Source organism: Sapajus apella, unplaced genomic scaffold (assembly GCF_009761245.1).
Source record: "Sapajus apella isolate SASKATOON/1434 unplaced genomic scaffold, GSC_monkey_1.0 scaffold27, whole genome shotgun sequence".
NCBI lineage: Eukaryota > Metazoa > Chordata > Mammalia > Primates > Cebidae > Sapajus > Sapajus apella.
Window position 1 is genome coordinate 15722667 of NW_022436967.1, and position 23514 is coordinate 15746180.

At 41.0% G+C, this 23514-nt stretch overlaps 1 protein-coding gene across 4 annotated transcripts; it reads right to left on the reverse strand.

Moving 5' to 3' along the window:
• Window positions 1–538: 538 nt before the first annotated feature.
• Window positions 539–21075, reverse strand: SPRY1 (sprouty RTK signaling antagonist 1). Of its 4 annotated transcripts, none has more exons than XM_032292355.1 (4): window positions 19766–21075; window positions 7392–7624; window positions 5828–6714; window positions 539–2767 (listed from the first exon to the last, which is right to left on the reverse strand). In XM_032292355.1, the coding sequence occupies exon 4, from the start codon at window positions 2710–2712 to the stop codon at window positions 1753–1755; it is 960 nt and encodes a 319-aa protein (XP_032148246.1). In that variant the 5' UTR covers window positions 2713–2767; window positions 5828–6714; window positions 7392–7624; window positions 19766–21075; the 3' UTR covers window positions 539–1752. The 4 variants fall into 4 exon arrangements, with proteins under 4 accessions (XP_032148246.1, XP_032148247.1, XP_032148245.1 ...); XM_032292356.1 differs by lacking the exon at window positions 19766–21075 and having other exon boundaries at window positions 5828–6312; window positions 6491–6714; window positions 7392–8566; XM_032292354.1 differs by lacking the exon at window positions 19766–21075 and having other exon boundaries at window positions 7392–8566.
• Window positions 21076–23514: the final 2439 nt, after the last annotated feature.

The window sequence follows — 23514 nt, forward strand, 5'->3', positions numbered from 1 at the left end:
AAGTTCTAGAATGCCTTATTAAAGTGATAGTACCAGAGATGCCTAGCATATCTACAGAACTAAGTTCGTAAGTCTAGCTGATAAATCTAACTTTTTATTAACTTGAGAGTTAAGATAAACATTGAAAAACACTTCTACTGTAGATATGCCCCATTTCAAGAAACTATGATATACCCAAAACCTCATGCTTACAAAACATAGTAGGGAGTGACTTAATGTTACAAAAAAATTTTACTGTATAAAATAACTCACTTGAGCATTTGTTAAAAGATAATTTGGATTACAGAATTTTGATTAATGCACTTTCCAGGAAATATTAGGTTGGTACAAAAGTAATTGCAGTTTTTGGCCATTTTTAATGGCAAAAACACAGTTACTTTTGCACCAACCTAACATCTAGCTCATAATTTGGGCTCACCTGTGTCTAGATTCAACATCTATAGGGAAAGAAGTAAAATGGGTGTGTAAGAAGAAAAAGTCAAAGCAAATAAGCAAAAATCATCATAATAGTACAGGCTAATAAATGAAGAAATCAAGAGACAGTTTCATTAATTAATATATTTTCTGCATTATAGTTAACATATGTACTTTCTTCGTGTCACCTTATTCTCTGTTAAGTATTGATATTTTGTTATATTCAGACATGAGTACATTTCAACAGTCTTTGCAATAAATATCATAAAATAATAGATTCGCATAATAAATATTCTTTACAATAAAAAAGTTTAACAGACTTTTGTCTTAAAAATAGTCAGAATTCAACTTTGTGATTTATACATAAAATATACAAAAAGCACCACAATTTGTGGTTAAGGCAATGAAAACACAGAAGAGATTAGAATTACTCAGCTGTTAACTAACCAGGGGGCCAAAAGGACCATTAAGGAGCCAGGATCACTTTAGGCAGCATAGTTCTGTGACACCTATAGATTGATCAGCTATAAATATCAACTTGAGTTATCCAAGTGCCCTCAATGACAAGAAAAATTTGCTGAGAAGCATGGGGTGTAGAAGGAAGGTGGTTGAGTCCTTCACAAATACGAAAGCTAGAGTGAAGATGGGCAAGGTACAACCAATGTATCTCCAATGTGAAGACTGACATTGTCAAGCGAATCTAAAATTACATAGAAAGAAAGAAAAAACACAGTTGGCAACTCCAGAGTAAGACAACGCCAAAACTGAGGGGAAAGAAGCTTGAAAGACAAGGACAGGGCAGTGGTTAAAGGAAAATTTTCATGTTATGGCAAAAAATATATCCCCCATGCTACTTAGGGGGCCAAAGCTAGAAGAGAGCCCTAACTGGAGACAGATTTAATACATAGCTTATTTAAGCAATTAAATGGTTGCTTTTTAAAAAACCAATTTCCCTGCTCCCAAGGTACCCAATCGCCACAGCTCTAAGTCACTGTAGTCTGGGTGTGGGTGTATATGTTCGTGTATACAACTTTAGAAAGTTGCTTGCAGAAGAAAAACACTACACAGAAGCCCGCTGGCTCTCAATACCCTCTCAAGTGGACGGCAGAGGCTCTGGTCCTAAGTGGGGGCCAGATGCAGCTTCCCAGTCCACTCTTACTGAAGAGCGTCCATGAGGGAAGAGAAAAATCCATGAGTCAGACCTTGGGAAGAGGGGAAGAGAAGGTGGGAAACAGGGAAAAATTCTAAAGAAAAGAAAACCAGTATCTAATAGGATTTTTTTTTAACAGCCACAACTTGAAAGCTAGAAGTTCAGGAGGTACAACCCACCTCCAAAAATCATGACGGTTTACCCTGACCCCGGGAGGGGCAGCTCTCCAGCTTACAATAGACAGTGTTGGAGTTCTTACATCGGCACCCTGGGCGATGGATCCAGTCATAACACCCCCTGCACATCTTCAGACATCCTTTAGCAGGAGGATAACAGAGTAAGCAAGGTAAAAATAGAGACATGGCTCCCATACACAGGTATCTAGAGCAGCAGTGTGACTGTGAACAGGAGCAAGGATTATCCGAATAGGAATCCCCTTCATCATCATTGGAGCAGTGGTAGAAGATGCCCTTGACTAAGCACATGCAGGTTCCATATTCCACCATGCTCTCAGCAGAGCAAAGGCACTGCCGGTTACAGGCCAGACAGGATGGCAGGGTCCTGGGAGCCGTGCATTCTCCACACTTGCACTTCCCACACTGTTCACAAATGAACTTGTGCTGTGTCAGGTCCTCTTTCAAGGAACCCTTCAAGTCATCCACAATCAGCTGCTTGGGCTGGGTCCGGATTGCCCTTTCAGACCTATGACCAGGGACTGGTCTGGTTGGTGGTGACCTTCCTAACAGTCCTTGTTCAGAAGACGCACTGCTGTTGCTCCCAGAGCTGGCTGCACTTCCAGTGCTGGTCGATCTGCTCAAAATGGGGCCCCTGGCATTATTTGGGAGTATTGCATGTCCCAGGTGGCTTGTGTGTCTGTGCTCGTAGTTATTATTCACATTAATTGGTATGATTTCATGAGTCCTTTCATGCTTTTCTTGTCTTGGTGCTATCCGAGGAGCAGGTCTTTTCACCACTGAAGGCCCTTCTGTGTATTCATTGCTGCCTCTTATGGCCTTGATCTGGTCTAAGGACAAAATAGCAGCAGGCTGAATCTCTCTCTCATAGTCTAATCTCTGACGGTTATCCAAAGGAGGCTGCTGGATCACAACTAATGAACTGCCACTGCCATGTTGATTTTGGGGATCCATGTGTAGTGATCTCGAGTTCTGGCAATCAGTAGAAACCTGGCATGCATCTGAAATCCTAAAAGAAAATCAAAGATGAAAAAAACAGTGAAAATAAACGACAGAAAGCATTTTTTGGGGTGGGGGTAGGGGGAATCCTGTCAAGTCACAAATTGCCTAAACCGCCTAGTAATGACCTCCTTCATCAGTGGATTACAATGATGCTGGGGTCCTGGCCAGAGTCCAATTCCAGGAGAGGCTGGGGACCACATCATAGAGGAAGACTTTAAGCAAGAGACCTCATGCCATAAACATTACAAGGTTTTCCAACTTTTGAGAAGCAGAATCAAGAGGAAGTAATGCCTTCCTGTTTGGGAATCTAATAATTAAAATGGAGCATGCCTTCACAGGGAATATTGAGTATAAGCAGTAGAGTAACTCTCTTCTAAAGAAAGCTCAATTATCACTTCATAGGTGGTTTCCATAAAGGAAAATGTCTACCTTTTAAGAAATTGAGAATGGCTTTGGTGCTACGGCCTTTTTGCCGTGTGCTGTTACAAGCATTAGATTATTGATTAAAAAAAAAAAATTAAGGCATTTAAAAAAATTAAGACACTAAAATGAAATCTCAAAATAAGAGGTAATTTTCTATACAAATCAGAATTTTAAAGCTGCCTTATATGACATGCAAAAATAAATGTATCAGGTCTACAATGATTCTTGGTGTTTTGTAGCTACACACACACACAAGACTCAATGTATAGTCCTGTGAATGTTACAATAGTACTCACATTTGAAATCCTGAGAGGGTTTTTTTTTTTTAAGCTTAAGGGCTCACTCACAAAACAAGATAACTTTTATGCACAAATAAGTGTGAGGCCTTTAACGCAGTGTAGGGAAATCCTGGCCGTTTTAATTATCTGTATTTCCTCTAATTTAAAAATCTATTTACATGACAGACCTTGATTTTCAAAAGCACTGCCAACTCTGAATCAATGTGCTTCTTGTAATAAAATCAGCACACTACTATCCAGATAAAAATAAGCAGTTGTATTTCCATACTAATAGCAAATCATTTCTAATTTGTAATGTGTTCTTCACAAACTACCAAAGATAAAAAAAAGTTTCTGCTTTCAGTGGTGAACTAGAGTATTTTTCACACAAATTCCTTCTAAAGTCTACAGAATCCACCCAATTCAAGAATGAAAAGAAAAAGAGATGTCCATTCTCAACTACCACTCTGAGACAAAAAAACACGGTTTAAGGAATAACACAGAAAGAAGTCCATTTCCTATATTTCCTAAACCAATGTCTCTAAACTATGCCTTATATGTTAACTTCTTGTAGTTCCCCTTGTTTTCACAACTCAGCTCTCCAAGTTTCTCTAGTTTATTCTACCTTCTCTGTGCATGAGCACTAACACATTCATAACCCGCAGGGATTTCGTCTCTGGGTCCTTAACACCGAACCCTTACTCCAACACAATTATTCCTCCTCTTCAAGAACTTCTTAACTCAGTGCTTTGAAAGCAAGAGGTATCTAAAAGCACTAAGCCAGATTCCACACGAAAAGCAAAAGCGTAGAGGATTTGAATAGTGTAACCCAAAACGCCAGGCACAACTTTAATTTGCATTTCCAATGATAGTTGTAACGAACTTTATACTGCTGGGAAATGAAGCTGCCAGACGAAAAATTAAAAGCAAAGAAAATTCGCCACTTCCGATCTGAAGAAAAGCCCATTTTCAAGCAGTGACAGTCTTGGACCAACCCCAAACACGCTCACACGCGCTCGGCACACCGCCTTCCCCAGGAAAACGCGAATGGAAGTAGAGTACCTTTTCGGACAATCCCATCACATCCTAAGGATCACCGTGGATTTCCAACACACTTTTTGCGTGGCCCACCAAGGTTTCTGACAAATCATTTAGAGCCTTCAGCGTCCACGCGGGCGCCCAAAGCAAGCCCACGGTCTGGATGATCCTAAGCAAGGATGTGTCTATACTTTAGGGCCGGAGAGAAGAGCCCAGCGCAGGGACAGCCACATTGCAAGCTACGACGGTGGAGCTGCGCCCTCTGCAATCCGCACTGAATAAATAGTTGACGGAGAGGAAGGAAAGGGAAAAAGTTATGAATGAAAACAAGTTCTCTCTCCCTCTCTCCGGCAGGAGGAGGGGAGGAGGCTGAGATTAGCATAAACTCAGGAGGGCGGACTTCCCCACTTTTTTTTTTTTTTTTTTAGACGTAGTCTCACTTTGTCTCCCAGGCTGGAGTGCAGTGGCGCGATCTCGGCTCACTGCACCCTCTGCCTCCCGAGTTCAAGCAATTCTCCTGCCTCAGTCTGTCGAGTAGCTGGGAATACAGGCGTGCACACCATGCCCGGCTATATTTTATATTTTTAGTAGAGACGGGGTTTAGTCAAGTTGGCCAGGCTGGTTTCGAACTCCTGTCCTCAGGTGACCGCCCGCCTTGGCCTCCCAAAGTGCTGGGATTACAGGCGAGAGACATCGCTCCCGGCCGACTTCCCCACTTTTAAAGTGGCAGTGCCCTCTCCCCTCCCTCGCCTTTGCACTGTGCTCAAAACAACAAGAAAGTTGCGACTGGCTTTGGGACAGGCTAATTCTATCGAGGGGTGACCGGCGAATTCTGGGGATTTGCTTCCCTACACACACACACACACACACACACACACACACACACACACACACACACACACAGCCTTTGCCGGTCCCATGCCTGAGGCACACTCCAACACAGAGGGCCCCCGGGGACACCCCAAGGGCTGCCTGGAATCCCTCTCGGGGGTGAAGGGCTCTTCGAGAGGACAACCCGGGCCACCGCGCCGCGGCTCAGGGTAACTGGGGTTCGGGGAGACCCTGTCTCGCTACTCTCCGCCGCCGCGGACCGCCCCCCACCCAGCCACCCAACCTTGCGCGCTCCAGAAGCCTCGGCTCCCAGGGAGCAGGGGGCGGCGGGTGGGGCCGCGCCGCGCAGGGTCGTCCCTCCTCTTTCCTCCAGTCCCCTCCCCTCCCGGAGTCCGGGCCAGGGCAGCCGCGCCGCCGAGTCCGCACCTGCCGCGCCGAACAAGCCCCGCCCGCGCGCCTCCCGCCCAGCGGGCCGAGCGCGGCGGCCGCACACTCACCTAGGCCGAAGCGGTGGCTGGGGGCCAAGCCGTGCGACCCGGCCCAGGTCCCGGTGCGGGCGGCGGCGTACACGCGCCGCATCAACCGAGGCGGGGAGGGCGAGGCGGCATCGCCGGAGCTGCGGCGCCTCGGCCCGCGGCCTCCCCAGCCCCCGCCGCCACCGGGCAGGAGCGCTCCCCGCGGCCCCCTTCCGGCTGCGGAGGGCAGTTCTCCCGCGGCTCCGCGCGGCCCGGGCCGGACCTCTCACGGCTGGCGCTCGCCGGGCGGCTCAGTAACATCCACCTCACGAGGTCGTCCGCAGTCCCCTTCTAAGAACCAGTTTTTACAAATCCTTTCGGGAATGCTCTCCGAGTCTCAGAAAAACGAGCAGGGGAGTGGCGGAGAGTCGAGTGCGTGACGGGCTGGCTGACGGCACAGTGTGTTCAGAGTAATTCTCCGGTTCTGGTCGCTCCTCGCAGGGAACGAAGGAAGGGATGGCGGCCTCCTGACGAACGAAAAATCCACGTCACGGGCGTTCGAGATTCCGCGGCGCCCGGGTCAGGGCTCGAACCGGCGTAGCCGGGCGGGTCACGGAGCCGCGCAAACCCCGCGCGAGACCCTGGAGCACGCGCCTGCCAGGCAGAGGCCGCCGCGGCCGGGTAGGGGGAGGGGAATCTTTTTACCCGTGTTTTTAGGGGGGAGGGGTTAAGGGAGCGAGGTTTGGGGATCCTCGAGAGAGGAGGGCGTCGTCCCTGGGTCCCCGCTCAGGCCGAGGCGCTTTGCCGATCTCACACGTAGGGCAAGTGGGGGCACAGCGTCCCCGGGAACTCTGGTCCTGGCAGGTCAGCCTCTCCCGGGGAGCGCTCACACCCAGTCCTCCGAGCCTGCAGTTCCACGGCCGAAATGCCTGCGACAGAGGATTAGAGATAGAAGCTCGTGAATGTCCCTTTCTTCGAAGGGCTGGGACGCGGGGGCGGGCCGCTGGCCAGCTCGCCCGCAGCCCGTTGCGATGTGCTCCCTGTTGCTGCTCCCGGTGATTGACAGGCCGGCGCACAGTCGGCGTGTCAGCCGCGAACCAAAGTAACATGCAGTCCTGCACGTTTTTGCCGAGGTGCTTTTGCCCCCTGGAATGCCTAGAAGTTCAAACAACGTTCAAGTAACGCCTCTGCGCGTTAGAAATCAATACACAGAGACGGGAAATTCAGGTTTTAAACCAATGCTTCGCTCAGGATTAGGTCACCAACAATGCCTAAGCAAACACGCATTTGGTCCACACACCGAGTGCCAGCCCCTCTTCGCATAAAGGCATTAACGGCCCTGTGTTTCACACATTCGATCATTTCAGACTTTCAACTTGCTACTGTTCGGTTAAGGAAAGGAAGGTGAAAGGGATCCTTTTTCTTTTAGCGGTAGCATTTGCTTTAAGAGCATTACTTTTAGCAGTGGGAATGCTACCGGTGTTCTGAAATGCAACGAGTAATCTTAGCTGGAGCGCGAGTTCAAAGCAATGTTCAGTTCCTTGCAGAAGTCAACATTTCTCACCTTATCTTTCCTAAAATGTCTACGGAAGGAAACGGTACTTACCTAATGCAAAGATTGCAAATTGCTTTTCAGGCACATTTACAGCGACTGTAGTTGTTCCTTATCCAGGGCAGGGAACTCTGCCTGCTGATATCACTCTGCAAACCACTGCGTGCTTTACAGAGCGATCTCACTCCGGCTCCGCAGAATTTCAGCTCCTTGCCTCCACCTCCACCTCCACTCCAGGACACGCCTCCGGTGATATCATGTGTCAATCTCTCGGGCTGACCGAAAACCTGGAACAGGATTTCCTTAAATTCGTTTCCTCTTTCGTTTATGTGTACCAACTTGGAAACGTTGTCCTTCAGACTCGTGTAATAAACATCCTCTTAAAACTTCGGAAGTGCCTCTAGAAATTCTGCAAATGCAGTTTGTCATAGAGGAATACATTCGGATTTAGTTAGCAATCTTTAGTTGTCGATCTCAATTAAAAGGATTGATGGACTCTACTCTTTAAGTTGAATTAGAAAAGAATTGTGAAGAATAAAAGAAGAAAAAAGTTGTATGCCAAGCCATCACTTCTGAACAACTAGAGGGAAAATGTATATTGACACAAAAATATGATTATATAACATTACAATTCCTATATACAACACAGTTCAGAATATGTGAAATCTAAAGTTCAAAAGGTGGCATGTCTTGCTGCAAATGTAATATGGGGATATATAATAAAGGGGAAATTTTCTGTTGTGGGTTTTTAAAAAAATGATTGCTATACCTGGCTTGTTATATGATTTCCCACAAATCAAGCACATGGAGAAGAAACCAAATTCTTTCCATTTTGTAATATAGTTGTATAATTTTGCAAAAATACCAACCTGTAATTTTTTAATTAGCTAAAAGTCAATTAATTAGAATAGAAAAAATTTATCAAGAAGTTTTATAATTCTTAGTAATATCTGATGTGACTGGGAAAAAAAAAACACTATAAGTATGAAACTTGCTTTCTTACCAACTATGGGATTTTAGACATTTGCTATCAAAATTGTGCCTTTCATGCTGCAGTGAGAATAACTATATGTGGAATTTAAGATTCCATAGAAACTTTTAAAAGCCACCTAAAAACCAAACTTAGTGGAAAGGAAATATTTTTCCAGGTACTGTATATCAGGAGTAGCTTAAAGTCTGGCAAAACAAAGCAACAAAAACAAAACTCTAGAATCTAAGTCATATTTAAATATGAGTATTGAAACATTTAGTTCAAAGTACATTTTTAGTCTCCTTATTTACAATAGCAAGTGTTTCTGTTGAAACTTATAAAAATATACATACATAATACACACACACTCCCACATACACACTGGATTTTCAAATGTCCGAGCACTTTCAAAAATTAAAGTTGTGTTTGGAATTCCACTAAAGAATACAGAGCATTGTTAAGAACATCAATAACAATAAAAAAGCATCACTAGAAAATAGCATAGAATAAGGATCAAGCCAAAAAGCTTGATATTCACATAAAGCTACATATTCACTCTTAATATTATGAATGGTATTAAAATAGGCTATTTAAAAGCACAAAATTGATTGTATTGTATTTTTTTTTTAACTAGATCTCATTAGATTTTGGGATGTAATGAAATTTTACCAGTGATGGATAGGTTTCTTGTGACTGTATTTGGAATAGACAAATCAAAAATAGAATATCATATCAGAGTATCTTTTTTGGTTCTTCAAAACTGACTTCTTAGCTACTACCACAATTGTGGGCTGAGAGGTCAGTTCACCAATATGATAAAGCCAGGAGAGGGAGCACTGAACATTCTACCTTCATAAATCCTACAAAATATATTTGAAAGATTTCTATTGCAAATACACTCTAATCTATTTTTAACCAGAGATGTATTACAATAAGTTTCATGAGATTAAGTATTTTAAAACTATAATAATAAATGAAATCCATGAGATTTTTATCTAAAACACCATCATCTGGGTCATGTTGTATTAAGAAATTAAATATGCTGTACAGAGTTGATCAATGACCCGCCACATCATTTAGCACTAAAATGCATTAATATGTTTTTCTCTAAATATTACATTACAAATAAATGTAAGTATAGCCCTGTCACCTTAAATCTAAAAGACATTGAATGAAACCTGCCTTTCCTGATTGCCTACAACTATAAGACTGTAGAAATTCCAAATTTTTAGCTTAAAGTATACATTGTTTTTTACTTAGCAAGTTTAATTACATCGTAACTTGACTAAAAATGGATAACTGGAGTATGATATTTTTCCAAAAGGGAAAAATAATGCAAATAATCAATGGGAAAAATCTTATAATAATTTTTAGTTTATTAAGATATATCATTAAATAAGGAATGGAAACTGAGCCCTGACTTGTTCTTAATTTTCATGTAAAAACAAGATTAGCCATCTGTTGTGTTAATTTGATTTTTGAAAAAGAATAAAGTGAAATGAAAAAAAATCCACTAACTCCTCACAACTTTTAGTGATTAAAAGAAAATTTCATCTGTGGCTCAAGCCTGTAATCCCAGAACTTTGGGAGGCCAAGGCTAGCAGATTACCTGAGGTCAGGAGACCAGCCTGGCCAACATGGCAAAACCTGGTCTCTACTAAAAGTACAAAAAAATTAGCTAAGCATGGTGGTGTGTGCCTGTAATCCCAGTTACTCAGGAGGCTGAGGCAAGTGAATTGCTTGAACCCGGGAGGCAGAGGTTTCAGTGAGTGGATCACACCACTCCACTCCAGCCTGGGCAACATAGATGGACTTCCATCTCAAAAAAAAAAAAAAAAAAAAAAATTAATGCAGTTATAGGAGGCTTAACTTATTCCTGTATCTACTTTATTTGCCAAAATAAAAATAGCATAATCATGTGTTCCAGGCTTTTGAAAAATAATACTTTATTAATTCTCCTGTTTCTGTGAAGTCATGATAAATAAATGTATTACAATCTTTTATCTTGTTGAGACACAAACATACAAACTAAGTAATCACAGACATTGATGAGTTAGCCTATAAGCATCTAATAAATCAATGAAGACCAGTAATGGAAACTAAGTTCTCTGTACTTCCCTTTTAGGGCAATAGTCACTATAATACTATACTTCCCAAGAAAAGCTGGCAAGGATAGGCCATTTCATTTTCAGTTTCCTTTTGTAAACAATCTTTTGTAGTTGACAGAAATAGACCAACCTATTCTGTAAATTTTCCATAAACATTCTCTTCATTTTCATAAGCGTAATTCTCATCCTTCTGCCCTATTTGAAATACGAATGTTCCGTATTGGTTTCAAATTCTGGAAATAGGCAAATCAAGCAATACATTGAGTAAGTTACACTGAATGATTTGTAGTTTCTGTCAGCTCTATAATCATCTATGTACTTTGTCACAGGTGATTCTATTTATCTGCAAGCTGTCAGAAAAGAAAAAAATTTACATGGAAGTGTTCTGAATTGGTGCCCTTTATTTCTTAAGTGCCCTATTCCTTTGGAGAGAATAAAAGTGACAAGAGTTCAGAAAAACGGCATCCCTACTATATATCAAAGATTTTACTAATTAAACCCACATGGTAAGATTGTATAAGGAAACATTTTTGCCCTAGTACAAAACAATCCTAATTCTTATCTAGCTAATTGCAAAATAAATCCTGTCTTCTTTCCTCTTCCAGTGATGTCAGATGTTCCCCTCTAAGCCTTGACTTGTTCTTTATTTACTTGAGAAAACAAGATTAGCCATCTCTTCCGCTGATTTGTATTTTGAAACAAGAAGTGGAATGACCCTTATAATGAACACCTGGTATCATCTTTGATTCTGGTTGACAGAAGTTATCAATCTCTCATTCCCACAACCACTTACTGCTATCTTAATCTTCAGAGACAAGCACGTAAGAACCTAAGTTAATTTAAATCTGTAACTGTCCCCCAAAGACAGTACAGTAAGAAAATAAAAGTATGTTTTCATTAACACACACACACACACAACAAAAAAGCATCTCTTATGACTTGCTTACTATAATCTTTATTTCCTATTGAAATAACCTATGTCAAAGGCTACAGTTTATCCTTTATTTGATGGAAACAAAGTAGAATATTTATTTCATAAAACAACTATAGCCATGCCCTTTAAGAACAGAGAATGACTAATATGGAAGAAAGAAGGCTGGATGCAGTGGCTGACACTTGTAATCCCAGCACTTTGGGAGGCTGTGGTGGGTGGGTCACCTGAGGTCAGGAGCGTGAAACCAGGCTGGCCAACATGGCAAAACTCTGTCTCTACTAAAAATACAAAAATGAGCCAGATGTGGTGGTGGGTGCCTGTAATCCCATAATCCCAGCTACTTAGGAGGCTGAGACAGGAGAATTGTTTGAACCTGGGAGGCAGAGGTTGCAGTGAGCAAAGACTACACCACTGCACTCCAACTTGGGCGACAGAGTAAGACTCCAGCTCAAAAAAAAGAAAAAAAGAAAAAAGAAAACATACAAAACTTCTCAAAAGAGTTTTCTTTTAAAAATATGTTTATACTTAAGAGTTTCCCTTGATTTGTAATTTTCTTGGCACAGTTCAAATAACTCCATTTATATAAACATTTCAAGTGGTCTATAATAATTGATAGGATACATGTATTGAAGACCTGAGTTCTGACTACATTATCTTTGTATATCATGGTCTATAACTTTAGCTTATATGTCATATTTAATCATAATGCCTCTATGTCCAATATTATAACTAGGAAAATAGCATGGTATTGTGAAAAGAGTACCATATGTAGGATCAGATGATTTGAAGTTCCAACTTTGCCACTTTCTAGCTAGGTAACCTTCACTTAATTTCCCTGAACCTGCTTTCTCATCAATAACCTGAAGTTAATAAAAATACTTAGTCTTCCCAAATCCTAGTGCTACTGAATGACTCATTTATATGCAAGGGCTTTGTAAGCTTTAAAGTTCTGTACAAATTATTAGTTATCATTACCTTAGACACACTGTATGGTGAGGAAATGTTTAAGGTCCCCTTTTCTAGGTCTTTCACCCCAAAAATGATTTTATTTGCCTTTTAACTGTTTAGAGGCAATTCCATTTTGTTTTTCTGAGCCTTAGGACTCTGATTTAAATAATAGTATTGCTGTACGTGTGCATGTGTGTGCTTGAGGGGGAGGGATTTTGGAGCAGCTACCTGCTCATAATTTCAGATTACAACACCTGCTGAGCCCTGCTCACCTTATCATTTATCTGAAATTTTCAATCATTAACATTGTACTTCTAGTTAAGATAAAGATCATTATAAATATTAAAAATTCCTTCTATAAAATTTGTAAACTCTTTGTGATCATTGAGTAAAAAAGGAAATGCATATTTTAAAAAGTGATTGAATAATATGTATAAACATTGAAAATAAATAGAAAAGTAAAAAACAGATAATCCTATATATTTTCCAAAGGTATATTTACTGCTGCCTCTTTTGGTAATCTTTTAGAATGTTAATTTTGATGCTTCATAAATATGACAAGTTTAGTAGCAGTACAGTGTCCATCAATTACCAATGTATTATATGAATCAATGCTCTTGTATTAACTTTAAAAATTGATAGCACAGATACATTTCATATAGCCAGTGAGTTTAACTTAACAAAAAAAAAACAACCTGTAAAGCACCACCTATTGTTAAAAACAAATCATTTCAAATTTCAATCAAAACAAAATGTACTTGAGTCTAGGAACTGGGTATTAACAATGATCACTGCTTTACAATCTTTTCTATTTTTTTTCTTTTTTTTTTCAATACTGCCATATTTGATTTAGAATGTTAGCTTTTAATAAAATTGCAAAAACATTCATTATACACATTGGCTACTTTTTGAGGAATCTAAAGACTTATATAAAAAGGCTGTATCTGTCTATAGGAAGTTACAATATTGATAGAGAAGATAAAGTAGTGGGGACATTGAGTTTTAACTAATATATAAGAATTAATATATCAATAAAGGTGTTTGGTCACTTGACGTAGTTACTTACAAAAGGTACTTATTCCAATAATGCTACAATTATACAAATCTTTCTTTATATTCCTATTGTATAAATGTATGTATATTGTGTAATTGTAAATATATATTTATAATACGAGTCCTTGTAAACATTCCTTGTATTGTTAATATCATCTGGGCTTGCATCACATTCTTTGAAATATCTCAATATTGTGTATCAATGTTGTATATGGGATATTGTATATATAGTAAATAATCTCAATATTGGAAAACGCCTCCCTTTTCAAGATGGATTTGGACTTCGCTAACACATAAATCAAAGGAGCCATGTGTATGGAGTAAGATGAGTGCTCAGGCTGAGTTAAAGTCTGGGAAGAAAAACTAAGTATCAATTTACATTTTTACGTATATTAAGTAAGACAACCAGCCTCCTAGTGGAAGACACAAAAGAAAGAGGACAATCAGTGACACGGAGAGTTTAACAGCTGAGAATAACAGGAATGTCTTCTATTTTGGCTTGTTTCTTTTGCTGGCCATGTTACTTTCACAAATCTCCTTCCCTCCTGAATCCCAAATGGGCACCTGTGAAGTGAATACACTTCAAACTCAAATCTAATTCAATTTTGTTATTCATACTTTCAATAATTTATCCATTTGTTTAATAAATATTTACTAGGCACCTACATCATACCAAGGAGGATGAACAAGACAGACAAAGCCCCGTCCTCATTGCTTACTAGAGCTCACATGCAGGAGGAAGAAACAGGCAATAAACAAATAAATATTTTGTGACAGTAATGGTAAGTACTGCCATGAGAAAATGAAGTTTGGCTGGAGTGATAGGGGTTGAGAGGTGATGACTGCTTTAGCGATGGTGGCCAAGAAGGGTCTCTCTGAGGAAGTAAAATTTGGGCAAAGCCATGGTGAGGTTAGGGAGTGAGCCACAACTGGGAAGCAGTAATCCGGCAGGAGAAATGGCCAGTGCAGAGGCCCTGGGATAATCCCGTGGAGCTAGGGAGAGGAAACGAGGTAAAGAGGAGGTCAGAAAGGAAGGCTACAGCTCTGTCGTTTAGAGCCTTGTAGCCCATAATAAAGACTCCAAATTTTTTTCTAAAGTCATAAGAGGTTTTGCAGCTGATGGTTATCTGTTCAAAATTTTTAAAGATCTGCTGTGGGCTGGGTGTGGTGACTCACACCTGTAATCCCAGCACTTTGGGAGGCTGAGGCTGGCAGATCACCTGTCAAGAGTTCGAGACCAGCCTGACCAACATGGCGAAACCCCATCTCAGTGTAAATACAAAAATTAGCTGAGTGTGGTGGTGGGTGCCTGTAATCCCAACTACTTGGGAGGCTGAGGCAGGAGAATTACTTGAACCTGGGAGGCAGAGGTTGCAGTGAGCCAGGATCACACCGCTGCACTCCAGCCTGGGTGACAGAGTGACACTCTATCTCAAAAAAAAAAAAAAAAAAAAAGATCTGCTATGAAAGGTGTGCTATGCTAAATGTTAAAAGGGTGCTGTAGGGAGAATTAAAAGCAAAGGGAAATATTTACGTTAACACATAGCAGAAATTATATATTGCTATAAAAGATAAAGTATTAATCGTTATAGGAAGAAAAACTTGAATCTTATCCTAAAATAAATAGGATTCATAGAAGAGGGAAAGAAAAAGACAGCCTACCCTTAGTGCATGACACAAGGAAACATGGGAAGGTGCAAATAGGTGATAGGCACATCATGACTGTGGTCAGTTTACAAGACTGGCATGAGTGGAAGGGAAGATTTCTTGTCAAAACTAGATAAGTAAGCTAAGGACAAATTACAGAGGGACCTTAATGCCTATATAAGGATTTGGGCTTGATCCCAAGGACAATAAAATTTTGGTACAATGAGTTAACGTTATAAAAGGGTCTCTTCTCAGAAGATTCATCCGACTATGCAGATTGCAGCAAAGAGAGGCTGGTGTTAGGGAGCTGGCTTAGAGATGAGGATAATAATCCAAGTGGGTGGCAGAGAATTGGACAGGGCGATGTTGGCAGTGGAAAAGGAGGGAAAGGGCCAGATCTAAGGTAAGTCTGAATATTCACTCCATGCCCCTTCATCAAATGATGAAATGACAATAGATTGAAATCTTGCCTGTAAGGCTTTAACAGATCCTTAAAAAATGGTAAAATATACCTAAAGAGGCTTAGTTCGGGAAGAAACCAGTCACATAAGGAAGTTAAACATGTAAAGCAGGGGTCCCCCACCCCTGGGCCACTGACCTATGCTGGTGGAACTGGTCCGCACAGCAGGAGGTAAGTGATGAGCGAACATGAAGCTTCATCTGTATTTATAGCCGCTCTCCATTGCTCACATTACCAACTGAGTTTCACCTCCTGTCAGATCAGCTGTGGCATTAGATTCCCATAGGAGTGCAAACCCTATTGTGAACTGCACATGAGAGGGATCAAGCCCAGTCTGTGGAAAAATTGTCTTCCACAAAATCAGTCCCTGATGCCAAAAAGTTTGAGGATCAGAATTTTCTCAATGATATGCATCTTTAGAGTAAAAGAAGGAATTCATCGGAAAAGTTAGAGGCATTGCTAGTCTCTTCCATTCACTTCTGTTCCATTTTGAAAGAAGTAAGAGGAGAAAAAAATGCATTTTCAGGGAGAAAAGTGTTCATAAGAGATAACTATTTTTTTTTTTTTTTGAGAAGGAGTCTTGCTCTATTGCCCAGGCTGGAGTACAGTGGCACAATCCGGCTCCCTGGAACCTCTGCCACCCAGGTTCATGCTATTCTCCTGCCTCGGCCTCCCGAGTAGATGGGATTATAGGTGCCCACCAGCATGCCCCGCTAATTTTTGTATTTTTAGTAGAGACGGGGTTTCACCATGTTGGCCAGGCTGGTCTAGAACTCCTGACCTTGTGATCTGCCTGCCTCGGACTCCCAAAGTGCTGAGATTACAGGTGCAAGCCACCGTGCCCTGCCCTAAGAGATCACTAATATTTTATAGTTATGTCTGGCCAACTCAAGGAATAGAATGTTGATTATATTTTGCTCCTATAGCACAGAAATATCAAGCAGTATTTACGTTCCATTAAAGCCTTAATCAATTAGATCATCAAAATGATTGCTGAAAAATTCCCCAAGCCAAAAGAATGTATCGATAGTAGAAAGCCTTAATCCATGAAAAATATCAAATACTACATTTATTGAAAATTGAGATCAAATATTTATAATAGCAAGTAAGGTAAGGATGCTATTGTAATTTGAAAAAAAATATTTAAAACTTTACAATTCATTGTCTAACTCTGTGGGGTAAGTCAGTCATGGAATTCGCTTGCTTGCAAGATCATTTGGTTCATACATCCATCAGTCTAACAACCCTGCATTAGTACTAGGTGTGGTACTGTGCTAAGTATTAGGGATACAAAGATGAAAACAAATTCATGGGCAAGCTGTAGGCAGTCACGTTCTTGCCTTCATAACTGCCCCCACAGTTGATTGGAATAGGGGTGGGCTTATGCTCAAGATCTAAAGACACAATCCATAGCCTCAGCCTGGCCTAAAGATGTCTCTCTCTCTTTCTCTCTCTCTCTCTCTGTCTCTCTCTCTAAAAAAGACATTCTTAGAAAAAAAGAATAAGCTGATTCAGTTTGGAAATTATGGAGAGAATAAGGTCATTATTTTATGAAATAGAATCTTCAAAGTCATGAAGAGAAGGACAACAAGAGACCATGAGTCAGTAAGTGATGACTAAACAAAAATCCTTAGGTAAAAAGTAACCAAAATACCACATTTCTTTCTTTTTTTGAGATGGAATCTTGCTCTGTCACCCAGGCTGGAGTGCAGTGGTGCAATCTCAGCTCACTGCAACCTCCATCTCCCGGGTTCAAGCAATTCTCCTGCCTCAACCTCCTGAGTAGCTGGAATTACAGGAGCGCACCACCACACCTGCCTAATTTTGATATTTTTAGTAGAGACGGGGTTTCACCATGTTGGTCAGGCTGGTCTCAAACTTCTGACCTCATGATCTGCCCACATTGTCCTCCCAAAGTGCTGGGATTACAGGTGTGAGCCACCATGCCCGGCAAAATACCACATTTCATCAAATCTAAGATGTCAGTTGTATGATGCATTTTATGGACTACTATGAAATTTTTTTTAAATGCTGCTAATTAATCCATGACACAATGCTTCCTTATCACTTATAGTTTTATATTAAATCTTATTAAAATGGCTTTTTAATGCTGATTTATGCACAGATTTTGTCACATAACATTCTTGTGCACACCTGAAAAGAAAAATGTAAAAAATAAATTTATGAGGGTCCCTGAAACTACTTCACATTCAGAGTCTGATTCTTCTGAATTACTTTCTAACTCAGACATCAATGCTTGTGTTTTTTCTATACAAGATAATCCTACGGCCATCAAGAGCTCTGGGCAGCATTTCTTAAAAGATGTAGCAGTTCTTAAGAGTGCTGCATCATTGTTCTCTGGATTTTTTCCAAAACCTATTCTGTGTTTTGATACTGGAATGTTCTTGATCTTATCAAAAAGTGTCAATGAAAGGTTTTCAGACAGCAGCCAGGACTCATAGTCCTGCCTCAAATGGTCCTTAAATAGTTTCCTGAGTCAAACATGCAGAGGCTGCAGTTGTTCGGTCATGCAGACAGGAATAACAACCACATTCGCACATGGACAGGCAGTAACAACGACCTCACAACTTGACTCCTGTCTGCCAGACAGCAATTGTAAAATGCAACCCGACTTCAGAGGTATTAAAATGTGAACGAAAATGTGCATTTGGGAATTGATGGAATACAGTAGCCAACATGTTCTCCTTCAATAATCTTATGCTTTTCCTATCTCACCTTTGGAAAGATGACACACAAAGTGGTTTAGTAGTTTGCCCAAGATTATAGAGCCGGCATGTGGGAAAACATGGACTTGAAACCATGTATATAGGTTAGAGGGTAAGGAAATTATTTGGTAGAAAGAAGAGAAGTAGACAGAAAAGGATAGCTGAACTACTCTGACAATAACAGGACATTCCACTGAAGATCCGCCCCCCAGCCTATTGCCGAGGTCTCTAAAGCTCTTTGATGCTTCAGGTGGTGCAGTCATATGGTTTCTTTTGGATAGGTCAGTGGGGGAACTGCACACAACACAGCTTTAAATCCATTTCTAGAGCTAAAATGCACGCCTGGTTGGGTGCAGTGACTCACGCCTGTAATCCACCAACTTTGGGAGGCCAGGGCGGGCGGATCTCTTGATGTCAGGAGTTCGAGACCAACCTGGCCAACATGGTGAAACCCCAGCTCTACTAATAATACAAAAATTAGCTGAGCATGGTAGCACATGCCTGTAATCCCAGCTGCTTGGGAGGCTGAGGCAGGAGAATTGCTTGAATCCAGGAAGCAGAGGTTACAGTGAGCTGAGATTGCACCATTGCATTCCAGCCTGGGAGACAAGAGCAAGACTCCATCTCAAAATAAATAAATAAGTAAAAATAAATACAAAATGCATGCCCTAGGAATAATAGGAAAAAGATCACCTTGGCAGTAGAAAAGAGGATGAAGGGGCAAAGGTGGTCATTGCTCTCTGCTGCTTGGAAGCCACTGTAGTTATCTGGGCAAGAAAACTGAGAAGTAAGGAATGCCATGTCTTAGTCATGGTTAGATTGCAAGGTAAGTTTAGGTGAAAAGGGATTTTTTTTTTTTTTTTTTTTTTTTTTTTGAGATGGAGTCTCACTCTGTTGCCCAGGCTGGAATGCAATGGCACAATCACAGCTCACTGCAACTTGCACCTCCCAGGTTCAAACCATTCTGCTGCCTCCGCCTGCTGAGTAGCTGGGGCTACAGGCATGTGCCATCATGCCCAGCTAATTTTGTATTTTTAGTAGAGATAGAATTTAGCCATGTTGCCCAGGCTGGTCTCAAACTCCTGGCCTCAAGTGATCTACCTGCCTCAGCCTCCCAAAGTGCTGGAATTATAGGCATGAGTCACTGTGCCCGTCCTGGGATTCTTATAAACACGTAGTAGACAACCACACAAATATCTAAGGCTAGAAAACGAACCACAACTAGTTACACATAAAGTGGAGCTTGGAACACACAAAGTGGTGGTAGATGTCTTTTTTTTCTGTGCATGTTTTCTGATGTGTTTATAGAATGAGATGACAATGGATATTTAAAACATTATTGAAATAAATGCTCAATATTCCACTGTAAGAATATATCATGTTTACTTAAATATTCTAGTCCCACATTTTAAGAAGAAAGAGCACAGATTTCTATGGTACTGGGTCTCACCTCTGATAATGGGACTGATTTTCACTGCCTTGCCAGGGCTCCCTCACTCCAAGTCCTGCTTGCTAACCCACACGTAATAGAGACAAGAATGTCTTTGGGAATGGCAGATCTCTCACATCAAAGACCACGCACCTGGGGCTTTGGTTCTTCTGATTCTTCGTGTACACCTGTTTCTTCCGCCTTGTGCATCACAGGGGATCTTCAGAGAATTTCACATGCAGTCTTCTTGTGAGGCAGATCCCAAGTACAACCCACATTTCTGAAGATATCTTATTCCTATTCAGGGCTCATAACACACGTGCATGTTAGTGGTTGAAATATTGTACTTAAGGCCTCAGATTTATCTTTGAATTTGACACATTTTTGTGGGACATAATGCAGAAAACAGAAAGTTTCAATCAGGACACATGAAGATAAAAATAAAGGAGTTATTCCCATTATTAAATCTCTTCACCTGGCTGGGTGCTGTGGCTCACACCTGTAACCCCAGCACTTTGGGAGGCCGATGCGGGCGGTTCACTTGAGCCCGAGTTTGAGACCAGCCTGGGCAGCATAGCAAGACTCTGTCTCTGCAAAAATTAGCTGCAGATGTGCGCCTTATAGTCAGAACTACTCAGGAGACTGAGGTGGGAGCATCACCGGAGCCCGGAAAGGTCGAGGTTGCAGTGAGCCATGATTACACCACAGCACTCTAGCCTGGGCAACAGAGTGAAACCTTGTCTCCCACCCCATACGCACAAAGCTCAAGTGTAAACATAGGTCAGTGTTGATAACCAGGCACAGAAAATTAGGAACTGCTTTAAAACGTTTTTTCTGTGTGGCAATAAAATGCATATGAAACCTTTTTTTTTCTGACTAGGAGGTACACCGTATAAAGCTCCTTCTCTTGTGCCATACTACTTACTAGTGGTGTCTTTATGAAGATGTGACCAAAGAAATGAAATATTCAGCATCCCCCGTAATATAGAACTTTCCTCCCTCCATCATCAATTTCCGATATTGTCACCAGGAGCAAAATCTTTAAGCATTTAGAGCCATTGCACTGGCCTTGAAATGTCTTATACCATATGATTTGTAAAGCAAGAAACATTTTCTGCCTCCAAGGGATTTATGCTGATTAATAAAAAAAATTTCCAAGTAAAATGTTTATTAAAAATAAAGGAAAAGCAAATGTCAGGGAATGTTTTAAACGGGCATATGGCTTTACTTTTTAACATGCATTTGCATCTTATTCAAGCCTTACATTTAATTTTATACAGAAAACTTCATTAATACAGTGTAGATTTGCCTCCTTGCTACCTTAATTTTCTTTGCCTGTGGATATAAGTGAGCAGGTGTCTGTGCCTGGGTGCACTTGGGGATTTGAGGTTTGCAGGTGAAGGCGTTTTGGTCACAATCACTTAACCAGTCTCTAAGAGATTCCAAATGTTCCCTCAGCTTCCTGTCTTCTGAGCCTACTAAGGTCTTCCAACCTCTGCCTGTTACTCAGTTCCAAAGCTGCTTCCACATTTTCAGGTATCTTTATGGCAATGCCCCACTTCTCAGTACCAATTTTCTGTGTTAGGCTGTTCTTGCATTGCTATAAAGATATACCTGAGACTGGTAATTTACTAATATAAAGAAAAGTTCAGTTGGCTTATTGTTCTGCAGGCTTTATAGGCAGCAAGGTGCTGGCATCTGTTCAGCTTCTAGGGAGGCCTCAGGAAGCTTACAGTCATGACAGAAGGTGAAGGGAGAGCAGGCACATCATATGGCAAAAGTAGGAGCAAGAGAGAAAGAGAGAGAGAGTGGGAGGAGGAAAATGTAAATGCCACACACTTTGAAACAACCAGATCTCATGTGAACTCAGAGCAAGAGCTCACTTATCATCAAGCATGCATGAGGGATCTGCCGCCACGATCCAGTCACCTCCCACCAGACCCCAATGCCAGCACTAGGGATTATATTTCAACATGAGATTTGGTGGGGATACATATCCAAACTATATCAAGGGACATGATTAATGATTGTGACGAGGCAATGGGTGTTGACTAGGACCATCCCAGGCAAACTGGGATCTATGGTCATCCTGTTCTGTCACACCACGCTGTCTCCCTAAGTGACCTCAACACTCCTGTGCCTTCTTTATCATAATGACGACCAAATACCTCCAGCCTCGATTTTACTTTTGAGCATCAGACCCTTATAAATAAGTGCTTATTCTGCTTAGATGTTTTACAGTCACCGGTAAGTTAGTAACTCCAAAAGAGAACACATGATATCCTCTCTTCACATACACCCTAAAATCTCCTCTTCTAGTATTTTCTGTCTCTGTATAAGACACTACTGTCTGCCCACTTGCTCAAATCCAAAGGCTTCTCTTACTCCTCATACACCATCAGTTACCGAGATGACGGTTTTACTTTCTGTATCCCTCACAAGCGCTCCAGTAACACCATTGTCACAAGTCATATCAATGCTTACCCGAACTAGTTTATACACTGCTTCTAGGTATGATCTTCCTGAAACATAAAGCTGATCTCCAATTTTTCGTTAATGTAAAAACTCTTCAGTTGCTTCTCATTGTCTGCGGGATCCAATTCCAACAGATCACTGTGATCTGACCCCTGCCTCTCTCTCCAGACACATCTCTGTTCTTTATGTTGCAGCCGCATTGGAGTTTTTCAGTTCCCTGAACGCGCCAAGGTTTTTCTAACCTCAGAAGCTTTGCATGATATGCCTCCCTCAATGATATGATTCTCAGATACTTCGTTCTTCTTTGTGAAATCTTGCACAGTTGCAATTAATTATTTATTTAGAATGATTTGTTTGAAATCTGTCTTTCCTTCTAGACTGTAAGGCTCCAGGATGCATCTGTTGTGTTCCCCATTATAACCCAGTCCTCAGCATAGTGCCTGAGGCTCAATCCATGTATGTTGTGTAATTAAACAAAGGATCTCTCTAATTCCTGGACTGACAGGGGAAATTCAAATTACTTCTGTTTTCTATAATGATCAAGTCAACAGACTAGTAACATGAATTTTTAGTATACTTATATGCAAATACATTTTTATGTCTTTTTTGGGTGGGCTCATTGTCCCATAAGCAAAATAAGGGGAGGAATATCTAATAGTTTCCCATCACACATTATTATCTCATTTGTATAAAGTTAAAAACATAAAGATAAAAAGTGAGACAAACCAGTCTAATTTTCAGACCCTGGGTTTTCACAAGCCAGAAGAATAAGAGGTAACATGGTGATTTAGTAAATCAGCTGTTTCCTTCCAGATTAGAGACAAATCACGAGAGTAAATGCTTAAGAAAATTTTCCAATCAAACATTGCTAATCCTCTTGATTTCTAACATTCAAGAAACCCCCAAAAAATTCTAACAGTGGAGTTCTTTGTGTTTCTTCTTTAATGAGTATTTGGCAAAAAACAATGAGGTGGGGGAAAACATTGCTGAAGGCACAGAATCCAGTGTCCCTTGCTTACAAAGCAACAGTCGGAACCTGAAGTGATTGAGCATCTGTTTTCAATCTTGGCTCAAAATGTCTTTTAATCCAGGATGTAATTAAATCTCTAGTATGTACAGAGATATCTATTTCACATATATAATTCCCTAGATGTTTAATTATAAAGTAGTTGCAATCATTTGCACAAATCAGTTCATATTATGTTATTTTGACATCAGTTTGCATGTTTGGGAAGGAGATAGACGTATGGGACTCAGGTGGTGCTGGGCTGTGGGAGGGCTTGTCTAATACCTAGGAGTTTGTCCCATTTCCTTCTTTTTCATCTCCCAACAAGGCTGGCTGGCTGGCTATCTTGCTTCTTCTTCTGGTACTAAGACAGGAAGTGGTAATTTTGTCAAATGTATGCATACTGTATTTGTAAGTCACC

Coding starts and splice junctions, on each gene's coding strand:
- SPRY1 (XM_032292355.1), bottom strand. CDS start 2,712: ATGGATCCCCAAAATCAACATGGCAGTGGCAGTTCATTAGTTGTGATC.